Here is a 23,437-nt window from a genome sequence, read left to right as displayed (position 1 = left end):
AGCTGAGCCTGGGCCGTGTTTGTATTCAGATAACTAATGACACACTTTGTAATTTGGATGCTTGTTTGAGGAGTTTCAGGATTAGAATCTAATGAGTGGGATGCACCTCTATGCCACCATGAAGCTAAGTTAAAATGGAAGATTTTGTACAACTCTTTTGACCATTAGCAAGCTTCAGCAGCTTCCAGTTTTAGCTGATTTGTTGAATGTGTGAGACATCATGAGAGTTATAGGATAAGGCTGCCATTGTTTTATGTTTCAGAATCAAAATATTAGTATAATATTGATTGAATATTGATTTATTTTGATTAAGACGTAACTAACTCCGGTCCACACTCCGGCACAGTAGGTGGCGGCACACATCTTAACACTGGTTGCTTCATGTCACTAAATGGAAACAATTGGAAGAAGACCTTGAAGCTGCCATGACCCTATTAGAGAAACCAATCCCTGCAAAGTGGCAACAGCAGGGCCAGGTACAGGTCTGACGGATCAAACTGAAAAGGTTTTCCCAGGTGAGATGCAATTCAATCACAGCCACAATGAACAAATTTAATCCCCTGCCCCAGGATTGATGATCTGAACTGCTGCTGCAGCTTTACTGACCACCTGTAATGATTGCATTAATCTTTGCTCTTTGTATAATGATTAAATTGAAAACAGACAGAAGCTCAGACTATCTCCACAATGACCAGACTATCCTGCAACACTGTGCTGAACACTGCACTAACATAAACCTAGCTGACTTGACCACATACAGTAAACGCATGTCAGCAGGTTTACACTGTGGAAGCTGATCAGACCTGTTTCAGCTCCTTTTAAAGTCAGAATTCAAAGATCACCTGATTCCCGAGAGGAGCTCTGTCATTATATGTTTTCGTACATCATTGTTTTACTGGCCTGCAGCATGTTTTCTCTCCCACGTAACTCATTAAGTTTTTATTAGGCTACAGCTGTGTTGCGACTAACTGTTGCAGGTATCCAAGGAAGGTCCTGGACTAAAGCCTTTGACCTCTGATGCACATTCGCTGGATCTCATTTTCCTGTTGTAAATATAATTTTAGGGCAATAATCCACAATGTTTTATTAATACATCATTCTTCTATTGAACTGGATGGTGGAGAAAACAAAGATGGCACATTTACAAACGGCTCTATACGGTAAGATTAGTTGGTCCACCATGTTGGTCCAGACTAAAGAATTTTATCAGGTCCACATGTCGCCTAATCCATGAAATTCTCTACAGATACTCATGGTGCAGAGGGTGAACCCTAACGACTTTGCATATCTCTTGACTTTTCCTCTAGCGCCATCATCAGGTGGAAATTTCAATATGTCAAATAATATCTTGACAAATATTAGATGGATTTTCATCAAAGTTGGTGAACACTCACGTCCGCCACAGGAGGAATTGTGAATAACTTGGTGATCCCAATTCTCAGACTGAACTCCACAACTTGTACGTCTATGAAGCAGACACATAAAGTGCCAGTTTCACGACTTGTGCGGTCACTTTCCTGGTGAAACTGAATGCTTTCGCATCGCCTCTGAGATCCACTGAAGCCCTCTGAACACACAGTTGTTACGCAAACATGGCAGATTGTTGCCTGGATGCTGATCGGCTGTCAATTCTTTGACTGATAAGTTCCCAAAAGACTCCAGTCTTGTAAAATGTAGAAAATGGTTAATTGAACGTGGGGATTGGTGTCGGGGTGGGGGCAGGGGACTATTTTAACAAGGTGCCCAGAATTAGTGACACCCCTGGTCACACAGTCGGATGTAGCCACCAGTAAATATGCCAGGCCTATTTATAATATGACTGCAGGAAAGCTCAGACGGGAGAGTTAGCATCGATCCGCTCGGGAAACTGTCAGCATTTCGGTTCAAACCACGTGTTTTCTCGCACGGGGTGAAGGTGTAAAGGGTTAAAGATCAGCGGATCACATTCAGCAGGTTTGCTCTCTGCTCTCCAGCAGTTGCATCGCTCCGCGGGCAACGCTGGCTCGCTCCGATATTTCAACTCGCTGTGGATTCTGGGAGTCGAGGACTCTGCCCAGGCTTGTTACCGGACAACCGGAGACATTTTTCGCCGTACCCTGTTGTGTAAGTAGCCCAGCGAGCTGGCGCACAGTGGCGTCCGGTCGAGTGTGGTCGCGTCTTGTCGACCGAGCCTGTCTCCGCTCGCCGTACCGAGCCGTTGTCGTTGCCATTTCGTGCTTTTCTGGCATGGAGGCCGACAGTGGAGACCGTGCTGCTGGAGCTGACAGGCAGGGAGGGGAGGGAAGGAGGAGCGGGCAGCTGCCGCCGCTCTGCCGGGTTATTTCCAACCGAAAGTTCGTTGACCTGAACGGGGAAAACGTCCTCAGGTCGACTGACAGCTCGGTTTTGGCCGTTAGTTTAGCCGCTCGGTCTGCGGAGAACATACATTGAGGGCGCGCGGCATCCGGCGGGCTGTTGGCATGCGGAAATCGTCGCCTTGTCAGCGGGGAAGAAATGCCCAGTGTGGCGGTTAAACCCACCTACCTAACCTACACCTGACCGGAGCGGAGAAATGCCGCAGATGTATCTGCTATCTGCTGGTCAATAACGTTGTAACTGTTGGCGTTATGTTTCATGAGATATATCGTGTGTGTGAAAGCTTCGCTGTACAGCAGGTTTAGGCACCAGCCTGGCCTTTGGTGGGGCTAATTGATTCAGTAACAGGGAGCTAATTGGTTTGTGCGTCTGGTACAATAAAAAAAAAAAAAAGACCTCCATCACAATCATTTTTGCATGCTATAAAATCATCTCCGCCTTTGACTTGAAATGAGTTTTTTTTTTTTTATCAGCGTTTAACGTAAAAATAGTCATAGCCGCATGCATATTTATATTTAATAATTGATAATTCCCAGGATGCTAATAGCATATGTTATTAATAAAATATCCGCTTGCAGCAGTGATCAGACAGCAGCATCGCTCCTAATGATAATCCGCGTCTTCCTACAGCTGCTGTGACATTTCTGCTGCTCTTTGGCCTGAGAGTGATCTAAACTAAACACAAAAAGCCTGATGTGGATCCTGGGTGATCAATCAAACTAAATTATATACTAAAGCCTGTTAAAGTAAATGTTTTGAAACTTTTGAAACTGACATGCTTAGGGGATGACAGCAGAGGATGTTTATTAACGACCCTGAATGCATAATAATAATAATTTGTATTATTTTGATTTATGTTTAATGTATGGTGATGGTTAAGGGCTGAGTGATGGGATGTAAAACCTATTGAGGACTCTCAGCTGTGCTCAGTTTAAAGGGTCAAAAAGTATAAAACTCTCAGAAACTAAAGATTTTTGTTCTAATGTATTGTTACCTTATTTGTGAGTTTTGTGCTTTGAAAACAGACGAATATAACTGTTTTAGCATCAGTTTTCAGTGTCAGAACTGAACTCCTGGGACCAGTATGGACATTTAGTTTTTTTCTCAGATTGAGTCTATTGTCTGCAGCAGACAGTTTATTTATCTTCTCTTTTGACTCTTTTGATTCATCATTTCCTGTGCGAGAAGTGTCCTAACCCAACACGGCGATTTCATTTGCGAGGCCTTCAGCTTTCCACTTTGAGGAAGATTTCCTCTGCTGCAGCCTCAGTTTGTCATTTCAGCCAGTAAGAAGAGTGCATGTTTTCACACTAGGTGTGCTCCTTCTTATTTGATATTTTGCTCACTGTAAAGAAAATCTGTCGTATTCAGATTTGTTAATGCATCCTGGTTGATGTGCCCCTGCAGAGCCGGGCACTGATAGCGGTCTCAGCACCATGTCCAGCCGAGGAGGAAAGAAGAAGTCGACCAAGACGTCCCGGTCCACCAAGGCCGGCGTCATCTTCCCAGTTGGACGCATGCTGCGCTACATCAAGAGGGGTCTGCCCAAATATCGCATCGGGGTGGGAGCGCCCGTCTACCTGGCTGCTGTCCTCGAGTATCTCACTGGTGAGATTTATTTTTTAGAGAGAGAATATTAAAAAATGCAATTTTTAATACAGACAACAACTAATCTCCTTACTAGAGATGTTTTCCGATTGACTTCATATTTCTAAAATCTTTATCATCTGCTATTTACTCAGAACTCAGAAAGTATTGCAAACAAAAGAGACAGTTGCTATTAAAGAGGAACTTGCCCTACAAAACAGAGAAATGGCAGTTTGTAGATACTGTCCTTTGTTCTTTGAGTCTGGTTGTGGACATAAACATACAAAATACATAAAAGAACCACATGAAAATTATCCCATCATCATTAATTGAGTTTGCCTAAACATCCAGAGACATGAACTGATTTTCTGAACCGCTTGTGCTCTACAGTTTTTACTGACAAACTCCTCTGATGCTTCTTATTTACCTGTGTAGCGGAGATCTTGGAGTTGGCAGGTAATGCAGCCAGAGACAACAAGAAGGGTCGCGTCACGCCACGACACATCCTGCTAGCCATCGCCAACGATGAGGAGTTGAACCAGGTCAGCTGATGCACATAGCTGAAAAAAGCATTTTAAACATGTTGTATTTAGGTAGACTTGATGTCACACTTAATTTAAAGTAATTAAAGGACCAGTGGGGTTGCAATTGTTAGGCTTCGTGACAGAAACGTATATATTCTCATTAAGTTTTGGATTGATTTGTTTCCTTCCAGGCAGCTTGGGACCACATAAACTCCAGTTTTTAACTTTTGTCTTCCCGTCTCAGTTGCTGAAAGGTGTGACTATCGCAGCAGGTGGAGTCCTGCCCAACATCCATCCAGAGCTGCTGGCTAAGAAGAGAGGAGCGAAGGGAAAACTGGAGACGCCCATCTCACCCACCCCCGAGAAGAAACCCAAGCCGGTCAAGAAAACAGTGGCCAAGAAACTGAGTGGGAAAAAGGCAGGAGGGAAGGCTAAGGTACCGCTTCATGTGAACCGGCCACAAGTGATTGTGATCAACACTGAATGTGCTTGTGGTCGAATGTGGGACGATGAAAGTGGAAAAAGTTTAATTTGAGCAGCTGTGATGAAGTATTTGTTTTGGCTGCTTCAGAACACAAACACACAAACATGTATCACCTGTTGAACCTGTGTAACCTCTTAATGTTTTCATTTTTGTATGCTGATTTATTTATATACCAAATCAAACCAACACTTTTTAAAGACAGACAGATGTTGTAAAACAAGCATTAGTTTACTGGAAAGCATTCCCACTGTCCTGAGCAGGAGCACAGGTCCATCCACATGACACACTATAACATGTTCCACTAGTCAAAAATCATATTGTGATTATTATAATAGATATTACGATTACTAAATGATTCCCTAGTAGTAGGAATGATAATTTTAAAGTCATGGTAGTGTGACCTTTGTTTGGGTGTGTACCAAAAAAACATGTTTCCTTACATGTTTGTAGGCCAGGGCATCTCTGCAGTACTACAGCGCGTCATTATGATGCTGGTTTGTCGCACGTTGTACCTTCATCAGACATTTGCAGCTTCTGTGATTTGGACACTGGTCTTGGCTTTGTTGCACTAATATCCTGATTGATTGTGAAGCCCTATGCAAAATCTGTCGTTTTCTAAGAAATCTGTGGTTTGACTCAACAGGAATGAGAACATAAACGGAAGAGAGAGAATAAGAGATAAATGTTAAGATCTGATAGCGAACATTTCCTTATGCTGGTAAATAACTTAACAAAATAAACTTTGGACTGATATACACATATATACATATTCAGCTGTTTCCTGATGAGTTATTAACTGGTGTTAACACCGGAACATGTTAAGTATGGCAAAGAGTGGTGATGCCCAAAAGGTAGAGCTTCAATTATGGGGACTAGAATCTGGTTTATTTTATTTTGGGATTGGTCTCAGGGTTCCTTCTCAGTAAACTGCACATATACAGGATGTTGCAGGTTAAATATATTTAATTTTATTTTATTAATTTTATTTTCTCATAGGGAACAGGGATCGGCAGGGAGAAGTTGAATTAACATCCAAATCCAAGAAGAACCTAACAGCACAGATGCTGTTATACTACAACAGCTCCAGCAACTGTGTCTGACCCTGGCCTCTTACATCTGTCTCACATGTTGTCAACATGTATTCTGTGTCCTCAACAGAAGCAGGGTGAGGTGAGCAAGGCGGCGTCGGCAGACAGCACCACAGAGGGATCTCCAGTTGACAGCTTCACTGTGCTTTCCACCAAGAGCCTCTTCCTGGGTCAAAAGGTCAGTTTTCTGTCTGCAGAAATGCACCAACCCCAGACAGGTCGCTGCGAAAAATATAGTAAACTACAGTGAAGGTTGGGATCAACAGATACTTAACTCATGCTAGGCTTAAAGAAGGATCATAAGAAAGTATGCTGAAATACATAAAATTGGACATGAAAGGGCTTTCTTGCTCTTAAATGCCAATATTTATTATTTCAGAAGTCAAAGGATTAGGACAGTTTTATGTCTTTTTCAGCCATGGAGGATCCTGTCTCAGATTAATCGGATTAGTGCTCATGAAAACTATAAAGCCAAAGATATGTTCTGTATTTTGCTCAGACTCATGCAGACTTAAGACCACAAGCTGTTAGAGCTGCCTCTGTAAAATATTCATGTTTGGCTTTTATCTTCACTTCCCCGTCGTAACCGAACCAGGTGAAGTCAATGAGAGACGATCTGATGAGGTTTTCTTAATTAGTTATCTGGTCTGTCTCATGGAAAGAAGGCTGTTTGTGATATTTTGTTCTGTAAATGTAAGTTTCCATCACGCTGCTCTTCCTCGCAGGTTTGATGTAACTCACCAGACTTCACATAGGGGCTTGTGCTGCTACACAACAAAGCAGTGCATTAAGTTTAAAGTGGTATATGCTGTGTTAACTGCTTGTCTACTCTATCTCAGATCTGCCACATCTGTTAGCTCCCCTCGCTTTGGTCCTGCTGAGCATAAAAACAACACGTTTAACCCTTTTTATTGAACTGAAACATGGAAGTAAATTTGCCTGAAGTGTCATTTAAGCCCTGTCACAGTTTCTTTTTGTTTTTGTTAAATGATCAACTTTCAAGATCACGAAGATCAGAAGCTTGTACAAATAGACGTGTTTGAAATGCATGAAAGGCAGGGAAACAGCATTGTGAGTAAGAGAATGACTCAAGAATGATGCAAGGAGTGTCACCGGCTCCCTGTTCCTACTTTTAAACAGTGATAATAAGTGATAGTCAAAGCTGATTTGTTAGGATTTTGGCTCCTGTGCACACTCTTTGTGCTGAAAAATACAGCATTATATGTGCTGTGTTTAGAACTCACTCAGTAGTTTGGAGCAGCATCATTTCGACAGTGTAGTCAGATTTTTTTTTGCCTCTCGCTGAGCTCTTGCGGCTTGTGTAGTTCAGCAGAACAGATACTGATTGATGGTGTTTACGGGGATGTTCAACCCCGAATCCAGAAAAGTTGGCTCGCTGTGTAAAACAGGTGTTTTTGGAGCGTTTGGTTGCTCCTGTCCCAACTTGTTTGAAAAGTGTTGCTACATCAAATTCAGAATCAGCAGATATTCAATAAAAAAATCAATGAATTTGATGAGACAAAGCATTAAATATATTGTCTTTGTGCTGTTTTCAGTTGAGTATATTTCAGAAAGGATTAGCAAGTTATCACATTCTGTTTTGGTTATGTTTTACACAGCGACCCAACTTTTTTTGTGGTTGCAGTTTGTAGTAGTCGTTCAAACTGCTGAGTCATGAAAACTCTCTATTATAGTGTTTAAATCTAATGATAAAATGAAATGTCCTCCACAGGGGAGCAAAAGTGGTAAATTTACTTCCAGAGCACAACGTTTCAGCTCAGTTCTGAATTCAACTGCTGCTAAATGCACTGCATGCTTTGGTCTACTGTGCATATGCTGATATTATTTATGAGTGACTAATTAACCCGACCTGATGTAGTAGCACACACATTCTGATTCGGCACAAATCATTTGGCTACAGATTCTGTTTTCAAAGCTCGACACTGTCTCTTTGCTTGTGTCTTTTTTTTCTGTCATCTTTAGCAGATTTCCTTTTTGAGCACCACAGAGACTGCAGTGTTAGAAAATATATTAAATACATTGAAAAACAGTTTGTTAAGGCTGAAATATTACTTCAAAAGCAGTCTTGGCACATAATCTTTTAATACACATTTCTGGATGTGTGTGAAAGTAGCAGCAGTATTTGCTGTGGTTACACTGTCTTCATTAGTAAAAGGGCTCAGTGCTCGGTCGTGTAGCTGACCACGGATTACAGCAGCTAATGAAATCAGTGGATGATAATTAATCAAAATGAATGCAGTTAGCCTCCCACTGATTAAGATAATGAACCCTTGAATAAAAAAGCTAGTCTGTTTCTGTTTTATAGACTTAATTATCGTAACTATGCTTTTCCTGCCTAAGCGTTTAGCCTCAGTCACGCACTCTAAATCACTGCTATGTTGTAACTGCTTTATTTTGGGATGATTTGGGCCTTTTAATTCAAAATTTTAAATCCTTGGAGGTGAAATGTGTTCATATAAGAGAAGACTAATGAGTCTTAGTCTCTGACATACTAACAGGATGTGGCCTATGCATTGAACTTTCTCAACATTTAGAAGGATACCTTGACATTTTGGCTTTTTGTTTTGAAATACTCCTTCCGTCTTTGAAACGGTGATACAGCTAGCCTTAACAAACAAACATGAAAAAACTCACATTGTACAGCAAATATTAATATACTGGAATTAATCTCGTTTGTGCCACCTTGCAATTAAATGTACAGTAGACAGTAAGAATAATAACTGACATTTTATGGAAACATAGATTGACTTTACATCAAACGTTTGGAATCACCTGTTATGTTACCGTCTTCTTTCCTTCAGTAATGGCTACTTTAACATAGATCGACCGTATAATTCAGACACCAAATGTATTATTTACATTTGAAATTGCCTTAAATTATCAAAGCTTAACTTAAGTTGATGTCCCCACAGTGTGGCCTTTAGTGGCCTTGCTCAGTCTGCTCAGTGGTTAGACTGAATAGGTTGAAACTGTGAGGAACCTGTTTCTAAGTCTGCACAGATTTGGATGCTAAGCTTCCAATTTCTTTTACCACTAGCTGGTGACTTAACTTACTATATTTATCTCTTTCTGCCCTTTGGTTGAACCTTTGTCAGTGTTTTCCTCTCTAGGCACAAAACATGACTTTATTTGCAAAGCCTACATATAGAATAACATCAATTTGTAAAGAGGACTTTCTGCAGCCCGGAAATGTCCTTCCAGCCACCTGACTCCACTGAATCAGGCTTTTGTGGCAGGCGATTCCAAACTTTTGAATGGTGTTACATTGAGACACAGCTACAATGGTGGTTAAAATTAGGTTGTGTGCCATCGCCTTTTTCCACAGAACACATTTTGACATTTCACAGTAGGAAAAGCACAGGTGTGAATAATACAATTAACGCTGGCTGAATTCCATTCAGCTGCTTCAGTTTCAGGGTCCTGGTATTGTGTCACACTGTCATGCTTATTTAGCCATTTAACAGTATTTTACAGCCTTCTACATATTGTGTCCATCCCTCGTTGTTGTGGCCATTTGTTTGTGTTTGACAAACGTGGCTCTATTTCTCCAGACTGTTTGCATTGACGTTTTAAATAATTTAGTGTTTCTCAGTCAATGCGCTCTCAGGCTTGCTGGCCCCCTTCGAATCCCTTTAGCTGTCACAATTTGCTTTAAAGTCGTACATATGACGGTGATCATCCAGAAGTCTGATTTATTGCTGATGTTTGGCCTTCAGCCTTATATAACATATAACAGTTAGCAGCGTAGCCGTTCGTAGCAGTGTTTTTGTCCAGGAGGTAATTACATTATGCTCCTGTACACAAACACATGTAGCATTTACCCACATGATCAAAAAGTCAAGGTATCGCTTCAAGCAGTGGTGTGAATCTGGTTTTAATGGCTTTGCTTCCTCCCCTCTTCCTTCTTGCTCTCCCCTCCTCCTCCTCGGCATGCCTCCCCCTCGCCCTCACCCTGCCTCCCCCTCCGCAGCTCAACCTTATCCACAGCGAGGTCAGTAACTTGGCTGGCTTTGACGTGGAGGGGGTCATCAACCCCACCAATGCTGAACTTGAACTTAAAGATGATCTAGGTGAGCTCCCCCATCCTCTCTGGCCCCAGTGAGGGTTTAGATGTAAAATCCTTGAATGTTTAACAGCTCGACATCTTCCCCTTAAATAAAGAACTCATAGAAAAAGGTTTGAGACTGCTGGACTGGTCTTCCACCAGGTGTGTTCATTCACACTGTGGGCAGCTTGGTTGATGTTATGATTATCACGGACAGATGTTGATTAATGGCTATGTATGACTAATGGCTAATATGAATGGCTTAACTAAAAGTCATTATATTTCTCTGGGGAAAATAAAATCACATGTTAATCACTTTATTTGAGTGATTAAATCAGTCGAAAGAAAATCACTATAAAAAATCCAGGTGAAAATCAGATTTTTGTAATATAATACTTCTCTTTGGTTTAACCACACGCCGGTTGCAGAAGCAGAGAGTGTGCTATAATAGTGGCCTTCGATATCTGCAGACCTGGAAAACCTCTGCTGTAACCAAGTCTCCTCGGCAGAGGTGCTTGTTGATGACTCCTCCATCAACAAAGACTTGTTGATGGAGCTGCTCACAGTGGGAAAACCTGGTGGAGATCTTAACTGTGATCCTCAAGGATCTGACCTTGTTTCACCTAAAATGAAGAATAGAAGAACTTTTCTCTCGGAGAACAATCGAAAATCAGGCATAAAACACAATTCCTCGTAGTAAGACGTGAATTTATGTGGATACATTCAAGGATTTTATCAAAGCTCCTCAGAGCAGTGATCCTGCTGGCTCTTCCCATCATGTAGATGTGTTGAGGTTCACTCCAGGTTGTCCTCCTTTCAGATGGCTGCAAACCTTTTTATAATGTTTGATACCCACTGTTATTTCAGGACAGTTATTGGAATGAGCTACAGAACCAATTTGCAGAAGAAAAACTGACATGAACCTCCTCTGTTAGGTGCTCACTGCAGCCCGGCTGTGAGACCGGTGGCCTGGAGTGGGATCATAAGTCTTTGCTCATTTTAATGAGCCAAGAAATCAGGACGGCACACATAGTCAGAAATCAGATTCAAAAACTGTTTTTGCTTTGTTAATGTCCCCAATTTAAATCCAAAATTAGAATATTTTGAAATGCACTCAAGCATGTAACCTGGTGTGTTGATGAGCGCAAGCTAGAAACATTTAGGGTGATTTACTGTATTTCTGTGTTTTTTAGGTAAATCTGGCTAACTGTGCAGTCCTGGTGCCTACAACTCTGATTCCAGAAAAGTTTGAACGCTGTGTAAAAAGAGAAAAAAAAACAGGATGTTATAAATTAAAATCAACTGTGTTTACTGATGAAGTGTTCCTGAGCCCATGTAGTAACATCCTTTATCCAATCATGTGTTCACAAAGTGGTGAACCTCGCTCCATCCTCGCTTGTGAGCAACTGAGCCTTTCCAGGATGCTTCTTTCAGACCCAATCATGATGCTATCACCTGTTACCAATCAACCTGTTTACCTGTGGAATGATCCAAACAGGTGTTTCTGGAGCGTTCCACATCTTTCCCAGTCTGTTGTTGCTCCTGTCCCAACTTGTTTGAAACATGTTGCTGCATCAAATTCAGAATAAGCAGATATTTGCAAAAATCAATGCAGTTGATGAGATAAAACATTAAATATATTGTCTTTGTGCTGTTTTCAGTAGAGTATATGTCAGAAAGGATTAGCAAATGATCACATTCTGTTTTATTTATGTTTTACACGGCGTCCTAACTTTAGTAACCAGCGTTGTAATCGCATAATGTGACCCACCATGTCAAGGAGCGCGCTCACTTCTCTGTCTCCTTTCTCTCTGCTCTTCTCTTTCATCCTCTTGTCTCTACATTGTTTCTCCCATCTTGTTGCTCCTGATCACTCACTGTGTTTTTACCACCATGTTGTTTGCCTGTTGTTTGTCGTTGTTGTCGTCTGTAGTTGCAAGTTGTACAAGCCGACATTTCCTCCGTGGAGAGCGACGCTGTCGTTCACCCGACCAACTCCTCCCTCTATACAGGTGGTGAAGTAGGTAAAGGAACCATTGACCCCACGGAGACCGCGAGTGCCTGTCTGCTCTCTCTCTGCATATTCCAGATAGTCTGCAGTGCGGTCTGTGGACAAACATCACAGCAGCAGCTCAGTTTTTATTCTGCTTTGTTATTCAGCCAGCAAAACCTTTTTAACCCACAACCCAACTCCCTGCTGTTCTTACTGTAAATGCTTCGTTGTGGTATTTATGTAGTTTCGTGAAACATTAGCCGTGTTTACTATTTTATACACACAATTAAGTGCTTGTGGGAAACTTCCAGTTTCCAAGATTAGAAAGTCAGCTGCCAAAGAGCGTTATAGTCACACGCTGTGTTTTCAGTAAACCTCACCCCGAAGACAAACTCAATGTGGACATTGTGAGAAGGATCATTTGAATCTGGCAGTTTACCACATTAAAAAAAGGCTGCTGGTTGGCAGCTGACTCTTCTCAGATTTCTGCGTTTTTATGCACCAAAAACATGAATTTTCAGAACAGTTCCCGCTTTTAACAGGGGTCTGTCTCTCGAAGCAGGATTAATGAAGTTAGCTGGATAACCTGCATCATGGACTGAAGCAGAAAGACCACAGCACTGCTTGGGAAAACGAGGCCCTCTCATTCATGTGACAGGGAAGGCTGCGTTGGCTCAGAAGGCTGCGGCTAAAGACAAAAGCATTTCTGCTGTTTACTACTACTTTGCAGTCTGCAAAAGATAAATTTAATTCTGCTTTGATAACTTCCCAGAGTTGTAAAGTCCTGTCTGATAGTACTATAAAAAGCAGGGCAGTGTTTTTGTATTTGAGAAGCCTCCAGACTGATGGATCTACTACTTAAACCAGTCCTCCAGGGTCATAGTTTCATTGCTGACACACCTGTACCTGAAGCACACGCCTCACTAATGCAGCCTCCTGCAGTGTTTTCAGTCTGAGTGCCGATAGCTTAGTAACCCTGCTTCGTGAGACAGACTCATGCAATAGTTACACGATCCTTTCCCAAAAACGTCTACCTGACGTTCGCAAAATGTTTGCAAGTTTATTTTAACGTGATGCGGCTCGAGCTACAGCCAGCCTGCAGGATGTGTACGATCCTTTGACATGGGTGATCTATATGTCTTCACCTTTTCAGCTAATTCCACAGTACTTCAGCATGTTACCTTTAGTAGTCATCAAATATCCACGTGTCAACAGATATATACACAGAGCAGTTGAGTGCATCATGTAATGCATATAGAAGTTGGTGTAATGCTGATGTCATGCTGCTGCTTGTTGTTGCTTTGCTCCACTTGGCTGAAATGTGGACAATCTGGGACTCACTTCATACCCTGTGACCTCCGTCCCCTTGGCCGTGCTGTCAGTTCAGCTGGTTAGAAAGAGAATCCAAAAAGTTTTTGATTGAGACATTTCCTGAAGCCTCGAATTAAAACTGAGCTGAGTATTTGAATGATTAACTAATTAACCATTAATGATTATAAAACAGGCTGTTAAACCACAGAGACTGTTGTTTTTTTTTTTTTAATCTGCTTGCTTGTATTGGCTGTTTAATCATTTGAAGAGCTTTTTCCCACTAACTTTTCTTTAAGAGGCTGACATTAACGTTATTGTAGTTTTCTCTCCTGCCTGTTTTGAATGAAATTGCAGCCGGAACATTAACTTCTCTGGCTCTCGTAGATTTAAACCACCTCTTTCCTCTCTGGTTTCCTACATGGCTTCTCTCTTTAGCTCTGAGTGAATATAAATTCTGTGGGATCGATGCGGTACGACTTCCTTTATCCATCAAAATAAGCAGGAAACAAACAGTTGAATTTGCTTCCCCAGTGGTCTCATAACCTCCTGATGTATATTCCTCCTCTTCAGAGTTGAACTTCGATTGCTTCCTGGACTGTGTTACTTGAAATGTGTGTGCAAACATGGCAGAGCTGATCTATGACATGCTGCTAGCTGTTTTTCCTTTTTAAACAAACTCTTAACTCTGTAATTTGCGAGTGAAAGAAAATACCCTCAGCGCGCTGCATACAAGCCAGTATGTGAGGACAGAGGGAAGTAATTAGGGACCGGGGCTTTAATACATTAGTTTAACTGACTCAGGATGAGTCATTTGGAAAATAGCAGCTTTGAAACTTCATTTGTGAGACTTTTCCTGAGTCTCACAAATGAAGTAACAGAGGCTCAGTGTGCTGCATGACAGCTCAGAGCTCCAGAGAGAAGCCAGGTGAAGCGATTGACAGCATCGTTGTCTGCCCACCTGTCTGTCTGTCGCCATGTCTGCCTGCTCGCCTGTCTGTCTGCATGACATCACCTCTCCTCTTTCCTGCTGTCTGTCTCTGTCCATCAGCATTATGTAAGGACGTACTTACTCCAACCCTGTCTTTCATTTACAGGCTCTGCTCTGGAAAAGAAAGGAGGGAAGGAGTTCACTGACGCGCTGCAGGAGCTGAAGAAGAAAAACGGCCCTCTGGAGGTGGCTGGCGGTAAGTGTGCCGAGCAGATAGTGTCAGGATTTGCCTGACCAGTGCCATTTTTGTTTTTTTTTTCCCCTGCAAAGTTTACGTTCAACCTCGCTCAAGTCAGACTCTGAAAAACCTTTCTTTGACCAGCTGTTGGTCGCGCCGTCCTGGCTGTCGTCAATGCAGTAGGCTCAAATATTGACGGGATGAAAAAGTATTAAGTGACTGTATGTGTATGTGCTCATATTCAAATGATAGGAGGTGGACAAGTTTGCGAGTCATGTTTTGGACACATTGACAGGTCAGACTGTTGACTTCCTGATAATTTAAGATTCATCCCAATTGTGAATTTGTTCGTGTAGCAAAAAACAGTAAGATTTCTTTCACTACAGTTTGGTTACGCTCAGAAAAACAAATGCTGGGGCATAAATTAGACTTTTTTTTTGAGAAATACATTTATTTCTACAAATACACTTTTAAAGGTCAACACACACACACACACACACACAAAAGAAACCCTGGCATGTAGCTGTTATGATAAATAATATTACATTATCCTTATACAATACAGCATTCTCATTTTTCAAGTACTTTGCAAACCACTTATTGGTGACTTTCGGGATAATAAATATTGTCCCCATATTTTCAGAAGCAAATGTCTGTATTTTGGTGGCGAAGCAGTCATAAAAACCAACTGTAGGTGCCTCAGTGCTCTTCCAGGCAGTCGCAGCACAGGGTTTGTCCTAAAGTGAGCATAAATCTCAGGTTGTAGTAGTCCAAGGATGAATACCTGAAGGCAGACAGGCAACCCAATCTAAAAATTTTTGATGATGAGTCTGGTTTTAAAAAGTAAGAAAATACAACGTAGACTGCTTGAATCTTTGCTTCAGCTATTTTTATACCATAGTTTGTTTGATTTTTAACTAAAGTTATCAATTTGCGGCCACTATTAAACCTGTCAAACCTCAGTTTACACTACAAAGAGCGACGCTGCGATCACCTTCTTCTTGTCGTCACTCTGTTTTGCATTTGTTTGCCTGTCGTTTGTTTTTGCCTCAGCAACACTGACGTTTGACTTCCTTGCTGTGTCGCCACTGAAGGACTTAGACGGTGCATATTGATCTGCTCAAGCACCACCCAGCTCCTATGACAGTGATGTCAGTGTGTCCAGTAAATCTCTCTTCACACACACCAAGCTAAACAGGGCAGGGTCCTTCTGGCGTCTGCTTCCACATTCAGCAAATGATGTCAGGACACTGCAGCAAGGATTAGCCCTTTGGACACGAACACGCACATTTGACTAATTCATTCGTCTCTTATAGGCTCGACGTTGCCAGAGTTTCCTTTATTATTGAACTTTTTAAAGAAACTTTGACTACTCTGATATTTTTGTCATGAAAATGATCAAAGACGTTCCGTACTGGCACATAATATCTGTTCTTGGCGACTTTAGTCTTCAGAGAGCCATATTGTTTGAGCCCTTACAGATTGTTTTATCTTTCAGGCCATTTGTCTCCACTCCCTCTTTCTGCCCCTCTCTTATTCTTTCTCCATCTGTCTCGCTCTCATTATTCATCACTCACACTCACTTTTCAAGCACTCCCCACCTTCACCACTGCTCTTTCTGTCACATTCAGCCAAGTTAGCTCAGCATCATAATCCCAGTCTCTGTGTGGAGCTCATAAATAGATTACCAGGTGACTGAACACGGAGCCAGCGGAGCCTGTCAGGGATTCTGGGGATCTGGATCAGCCAAACGGTCATCCTGACCAGACCTGGTTCAGCATAGCCGTCAAACAAGTTCTTCAGGCTGTATAAAATACTTAAAAAGTATTTGTTCGCCTGGATTTTGCGAGCAAGCTTCCCAGTTTCAAGGCCAGGCAGTTATTCACCAAGTTATTCAGGCAGGAGTTTAATATTCCAAAAATGGAGAACTTAGGTTTGATCTTATTTGGTGATGCATTATGGTTCATTCATAAGAGTGACCTGATGCATAGATACATACAGTATCATAATGAAAATGATAAGTGGTAGATGACAGTGGGAGCTAAATAAGCACTCTGTGTTATTGTGCTGTGATTTTACCACATGTAATCAGTGGCGTTTGCCTGGCAGCGCTCCCATAGTGATTCAAGCGTGGCAATTAAAATAAACATGTAAATGATTGCTTGTTTACTGATTACTTAGCAAAGATTTCATTTGTTAAGTGTCCAGTTACACCACAGAGATGAATCAGTTATTCTTTAAAGCATAAGTGCCAAACATTCCTCAGCTCCAGCTCGTCATTTGTTTGGATTTGCTTCTGTTCCATGTGAGTAAATTCAGTATCTCTGCTTCAACAAAAAACAAAATTTCAGGACATCAATTTGGATTTTAGGTAACTGTGACAGATTTTTTTTTCTCGACAGCGGCACAAATTCCTGTGCTAAAGTTGAGCTTGACTTTCCCTCCATGAGCAGATCGATCGCACACTTCCATTCTGAAACTGTGTTTGTTATAAATGCTGCTGTGACTTCCTGGTCTGTTAACCCGCCTGATGCATTTATTTACTTGTTGCTTTGCAAGCAAAGTTATTCAGGACTTTGGCCTTGATGTGTGTTTTGCTCTTGTGATGGTGCTTCAGTGTTTTCATTAATAGGCAGGTTCATGAGGTTGAGGTGGGCAGTGGATCAAGTAAACTTTAAACAGTCCAAATGTTTTCTTCAAAAATGCTCTTTGTTTTGTGTGTGTGTGTATCAAAGCCTGATATCTTATGCCTCTGTATAATAGAGCTGTATTATGGTCTAAAAACTGTTACACTTCAGTGATCCCCAATGTTGTACTGGGTGACATGTTCCTTCATTTCCATGAACACACACGCACACACTGTTGTTTATTTTAACTCAATCCCACATATTATTCTGCTGCCATAAAATACTCAGTAGTAGAACCAGACAGATAAATTAACTGGGCTGCTCCACAAGAGAACACTGACAAGCTCGTTTTTCATTTGTAAACTCAGTACTCAGTCATCTCTCTCAAAGGGTTGGTGGTTATAATGTGTCTCAAAACAATAGTTTTGGTTGGGTTATACTGACTAGAGCACCCAATGTGTATTCATCCGCAGCTGAAAATAGTCCCCAACAAATGTACTATTCACTCCTGTTTGAGTAAAGTTTGCTAAAAGCTACAGTGCCCAGGTATTTTAGGAAATTACTGAGCCAATTTGAAAATAAACCCACCATTTACGTCTTCAGTAGGAAAGCCCAGATGGGCATTGTGCTGAGAGCCGAGTAGGGAAGTCAGACAGTATTGAGCAATGTGTTGCTGGTTTTGCTTTTTGTGTGTTGTTGTAATTGAAAAAGAAAAATATAGAATGACACCTGGTGGGTTTTTTGCAGAAACAATTCTGCTGCACACAGGAAGTAATCTGATTCATGCATCTGACAGCAACATAGGCTTTTTTTTGCTTAGTTTGAAGTTGGATGGCATTAGCCGCTGTAGCCACATGGCTAACTTGACAGTAAAGAACACCACCCACAGAAGCTCAGCCTACATCAACAGAAATGTTGCAGTGCGGTCTGCGTAGTTTGATTGACAGGTGATCTCTGAATGTGCAGTGCGTAAACACCACCACACACTTCCTCCTTCCCAAACCATAAAAGAGGTTTGAACTTTCCAGGCAGCCATGAACCCGTAATTGTCGTGGTCCACACACTTCACCTCACAAGCAGATCACACTTGCAGTGTGAGCGGCTCTCGCTGTGCTGTGTGAAGTTTCTCCGTCCTCTCTGCGTGCCATCTGGAAATCAGCTCGTCCTCAGCTTTGACTCCGGTCCAGTCACACGTTCGCTGCGTGCTAATAAAATCTGACTGGAGGCTTTCTCACTTCACAGAGTCAGGGGCTTTGGCTGAGCTCCACCGTCTACAGCTGCTGGTTTGACTCTTCTGTTTCCTCCTCTCTTCTCCTTGTCCCTGTTCTTCCTCTTCTCCTTTTTGTTTCTCCTCTCTAGCTGTCTGGAGAAGTGATTTCTCTGGCCCACCTCACTGTAACACCATCGCCAAACCATTTTAAGTTCTGGGAGATTTGCTACATACATTTTCCACAAGGCAAAGTGTTATTTTAGCATCTCAAGCCTCCAAACTCAACTTTTTTCCTTTGACTTCTGACAAAACTGGTTAATGAAGCTGATTTTGACTGTAGACAATGAACAAGACGTGAGGACATTTAGGTGAACAAGTTCATTCACAGTGTGACGAAACAAGACTGATACTTCAAAACACGATGCAGCAGCACAGTAACAAGTTGTCAGAAAAGTGGGTTTAAGGATTTCACTAAATATTGCAGGTGACAGCTGTGGGTACCTACAGATGTTAGTTCCTCATGTTTCATTAAATACCAGCGCCACATCTCTTCTTGTCTCTGTTCTAGAATATTTAAAATGTTAAGGCTTGGTGACAGTGGCACTTTGATGGCTGTTGTAAGTTAATTCAGGGCTGGAGCTTTAAGTTGATTCAAGCTTGTTTTTTGAGCCAAAAATGCCAAATTGTGTAGCTCACTAGTTCTGGCTTTGTGAACAATGATGCTTTAGAGATTTTTCTCAGCTTTATATGATTGTTAATTGAATATCCTTGAATTTTGGACTGTTTGTCTAACAAAAGCTATAAAAGCTATTCCAAGATTCACCTTGGACTGTGAGGAAGTGTGGGAAATTGGACAATTTTCTGACATTTTATAGACTTAGTATTAATTGGCAAATTGAGAAAATATTAAAAAAAAGGATTTGTAATTGAAATTAAATATTCATCACAGCCCAAGGAATCTCTCCTATTTAAAGTATAAGAATATTTCCTCTTCCCTTCTCACCCTACTAAACCTTCTTCGTCCTCTCTCCTCTCCATCCCTCAGCTGTGTTGACCGCCGGCTTTGGTCTGCCTGCTAAGTACGTCATCCACTGTAACAGTCCGGGCTGGGGCTCCGACAAGTGTGAGGAGATGCTGGACAAGACGGTGAAGAACTGCCTGGCTCTGGCTGATGAGAAGAAACTCAAGTCCGTGGCTTTCCCCTCCATTGGTAGCGGGAGGTAAGAGAACGCTGGAAGAAACACATGTACTACAGTACATTAACTTCTGAGTGTTTTCACCCAGGCTTTTAATATAAAACTCGAAGTCGTTTGCCAACAAGTGTGGTAATTTGAGCACTTTGCATATCTGATTCCAGACCAGGAAAAGTACCTGAGTGGAAGAAATGTCTCCTCTCACATGTCTTCATAACTCCTGAGTGGCATTCGTGCATCGTCAGCAGTAAAAAGTTGCTTTCGTGTGTCTCTGCCCGTTGGTACATTTTTTTTCCTCTACGTAAGTCAAACCCGGAGTTGACATGGTTTCCCGGCAACTGCGGTAAACACCTCCACTTTGATCTGGAAAGATTTAACAAAACATGCCATGTGTCGGACCAACAGTCAGAGATTGTGAAAGCAGGGATTCCCAACCTTTACCTCATGACCCTGTGAAACGACGTGTACTTGTGAATCCTCGTCAAAGGTTTAATGGATCCTGTTGACTTTGTCGATCATCGGATTTTTCCTCAACCATGAGATTGACATTTGTGCATTTTAGTGTAATGATTTTTTTTAGACGTGGTAACATAGTAAACGTCACTCCTGCTTCACTGTCAGCATGTTCACATTGTGAGCATGCCGATGTTAGCATTTAGCTCAAAGCACCGCTGTGCCTCAGTATAGCCTCACAGAGTTGCTGTTATGGCTGAAACTAAACTGATCTTTTTAACCATTCTGTGACTGTCAGGTTTAGTGTAGTCTAGACTGCAGGGAACCACTGGATGAAAGGGCATCATAATACTGTGCAGTGAATAACCACAGTATGTGGACCTCTAACATGATGAAGTCAAGGCCAGTTCTCTCCACATTTCACTAACTGTGCGTTCTTTTCGGTCAGGAATGGTTTCCCGAAGCAGACGGCGGCCCAGCTGATCCTTAAGGCCATCTCCAGCTACTTCGTGGCCACCATGTCTTCCACCATCAAGACCGTCTACTTTGTGCTGTTCGACAGCGAGAGCATCGGGATCTACGTGCAGGAAATGGCGAAGCTGGAGACGAGCTAAGAGTTTGGATTCTTTGCCTCCTTGTCCCTTTTTTCCCCCTCACTCTGTTTTTTCCTGCAAGGAAATAGGAAGGTGTTTATTAGTGATTTGTTAAATATGAAGAGAAGAAGAAAAAGAAGAATCTTTCTATAGGCCGGGAACTTGTTTTTGCATTATGTTTGTATTTTTCTTATATTGTTTTTAATTTCTTATTTACTTGTTCAGCTCTGGCGTTTAAATGTAAAAGTGCACTGTCCATTCTGCGGTCTTTTAATACAAGCAGTGCCACACGAAACAGATTCAACAAGTGAAAAGACTCACTGTAAGATTTCATTTTCATGGTCTATACGGTAAAAAGATGTTATGAGACATAGCTTCACCTCAATTAACCAGGCTTCCAGAGAGGTCTGATGAATACGGGTTAATGCAAGTAATGGCAGTAAAGATAGTAAACAGCTATTGTCTTTCTTTTTAATCTCAAAAACATAAGACACTTAATTCAGTGTATTTTTGGTATCAGTTGTTTTGGAACATCTCTGTTGTTAATAGTACTGTATAATGAAAAGTTCAGTTTGCTCTGCTTTGGTCTTCAGGAGACTAATATAACAGAACTACGGAATGAGTTTTTGTTTTTGTGTTGTGTGTTGCAAATTCCTGTGTTTGCCTTTGTTCACACAGGCAAAAAAAATTTGTTTCCTTGTGTGCTGCAGAGACCTCGAATTAAAAAAAAAAAAAAAAAAAAAAAAAGGAAAATTGAATGATAATAAGTTGGAAAAAACTTAATTAAAGGTCCAGTGTGCAGGATTTAGGGGGATCTGTTATTAGAAGTGGAATATAAATATTCACACGTATGTTTTCATCAGTGTATAATCACCTGAAAATGTTTTCATTACCTTTAAAATGAGCTCTTCATGTCTACAGAGGGAGTGGATCCTCTTTCCTGTTTCTACAGTAGGGCTTTTTGCATTCTAAGCGGCCACTGTAGGAGAAGGTGTGCGAGGTGTTTTCATTTGGTTTCAGTCTGTAATCTCAACTCTAGATGCCTCTAAATCCTGCACACTTGACCTTTTAATATTCATCTACATGCCCGTATATTTTATCCTCATCCTGGTACTAATGCCATGAGTTCATACAACTGAACGCCTGTTGGTTGTCATTTATAGCAAAATGAATCAGTTTATGACGTAAAATGGTAGAATTGGAGGTTTTTGCAGGGCACTAATGGGTTTATATTGTGTGTTCCTATGAGTGTTTATATAGATGGAGTATTTGTGAAATGTTATAGTAAAATATTGGACTGTAACATAGATTTTTATTTTCTATTTTAATTTTCACACTGATTCTAAAAGGTGCAGGTGATTTGGAAGCAAAAAAACATAGCAAGAGATCGTTTTTTTGTGTGTTTTGTCTTTGTTAAGCCATAAAACAAATGTACTAATTTTTGCTGGAAATAGAGGCTCTCTGCTGTTGCTTTTGATTTGCTCTTTCACTCAGCTGCCACTAGATGGCTCCCTGTAATCAAGAATTGGATTTTTCATCTCAGCCATTTTCTGTGCAGCTGCAGGCCTCTTCACACAGACGCTGGTCGATTTGAATTGGGATTGACGGACGTATACGAGGAACCCGACTGCTCTGCTGCATTTGGACTTTTCAAAAGCTTAACTTTCTTATGAAAAAATGTAAAATGCTTTCTAAAGAGTTGCTACAATTGATGATTCTACAAAAGGTCTGTACACACTCCGGTAATAAAATACCTTTAAAAAAATGTAATGTTGTTCCTCTTGAAATTATGAGATCATTTTGTGTTTCGTGCCGACCCTGAGGATGCTGCCAGGAACCTCATAAAATTAGAAAAGAGTGAGCATAAAGTTTAATTGTATGAGAAAACTTCATTGTCTCCCATGGAAACAAATATGCGTGTGTCTTGAATGTAATAATAAATCCATCTCCACTATATTAAAGTGAGCACAATTTTAAGTGTTGCAGAACAAATGGCAGAAGGATGACATGCTACATTTATTTGATTTGACTGAAAACCACAGTCAAAGCCTCAGGATCCCCAGTTCAACCTCCGGCTCTGCAAGCATGTGTGTGTGTCTGTACTGTACTTATGAGGACCAAATGGCCTCCAGTGAGAAAAGAGGGAGATTATCAGTGTGAGAACCTTTTCATGAGTGTGATCAATTTTAGGATCACAATTGAAGCATGAAAGAGAAGCACGAGTCCATTGTTGCTCAAAAAAATGACAGTTCTGATACCAACCATTTTCTGGCCTCTTTTTACATACAACTTCCCCAAGTCTGATCCTGTTTTCAAAGGCACAATGAACAAACTCCACTCTATCTTAGCATGTGTGATGAGACAAAACTGCAAAGACATATTTCTACACTAAAAAAAATTCACTGGTGTTGCAAGAAAAATGTCAGCAAAAGTTTTCACTCATCCACAACTTTCAACTAGCTGTTTCCAGATGTGACCCAAGGTCAACAACATGACAACCTTGTGACGGCACTCACGAGTCAGTGCTTGAAATCAGAAGTCAGGTGCACGAGTGCGCAACATGCTTTGCTATTCAAGTGACGCTTATCACCTGGTTGGAAGATTCCATTTCCTCTTCCTCTGAAAATGGTGAAGACTTTAGTTTTTCCTGCGTGTCAGTGAACTGCAGAAGAAGAAGAAAAAGAGCTTGTGTTAAAACATATTCATCCTGACACAGTGGGCTCTTGTGGTCGTGCAGTAATGACTGTTCTTATGCAAAGAGAGAGAGGGAGACGTGGCTCGCCTCCT

The 23,437-nt window shown here is 41.4% G+C and overlaps 1 protein-coding gene across 4 annotated transcripts; it reads left to right on the top strand.

The window, feature by feature from the left end:
- Positions 1-1,951: 1,951 nt before the first annotated feature.
- LOC121617157 (core histone macro-H2A.1) lies at positions 1,952-22,425 on the top strand. 4 transcript variants are annotated; one of them, XM_041952225.1, is made up of 10 exons: positions 1,952-2,103; positions 3,763-3,963; positions 4,378-4,484; positions 4,711-4,902; positions 6,109-6,216; positions 10,030-10,129; positions 12,117-12,128; positions 14,503-14,592; positions 19,457-19,631; positions 20,506-22,425. In XM_041952225.1, the coding sequence occupies exons 2-10, from the start codon at positions 3,792-3,794 to the stop codon at positions 20,669-20,671; spliced, it is 1,122 nt and encodes a 373-aa protein (XP_041808159.1). In that variant the 5' UTR covers positions 1,952-2,103; positions 3,763-3,791; the 3' UTR covers positions 20,672-22,425. The 4 variants fall into 4 exon arrangements, with proteins under 4 accessions (XP_041808159.1, XP_041808156.1, XP_041808158.1 ...); XM_041952222.1 differs by lacking the exon at positions 10,030-10,129 and having other exon boundaries at positions 12,038-12,128; XM_041952224.1 differs by lacking the exons at positions 1,952-2,103; positions 10,030-10,129 and adding an exon at positions 2,838-3,641 and having other exon boundaries at positions 12,038-12,128.
- The last annotated feature ends 1,012 nt before the right edge of the window (positions 22,426-23,437 follow it).

The sequence above is a fragment of the Chelmon rostratus genome, chromosome 14, assembly GCF_017976325.1.
Source record: "Chelmon rostratus isolate fCheRos1 chromosome 14, fCheRos1.pri, whole genome shotgun sequence".
Classification (NCBI taxonomy): Eukaryota; Metazoa; Chordata; class Actinopteri; order Chaetodontiformes; family Chaetodontidae; genus Chelmon; species Chelmon rostratus.
This window is presented reverse-complemented; position numbering and strand designations above follow the sequence as displayed.

Bases quoted from the DNA above. Each gene is read 5' to 3' on its own strand.
- LOC121617157 (XM_041952225.1), top strand. From the start codon at position 3,792: ATGTCCAGCCGAGGAGGAAAGAAGAAGTCGACCAAGACGTCCCGGTCC. The intron at 3,964-4,377 runs GTGAGATTTATT...TTACCTGTGTAG, and splicing joins TGTCCTCGAGTATCTCACTG to CGGAGATCTTGGAGTTGGCA. The intron at 6,217-10,029 runs GTCAGTTTTCTG...CCCCCTCCGCAG, and splicing joins GCCTCTTCCTGGGTCAAAAG to CTCAACCTTATCCACAGCGA.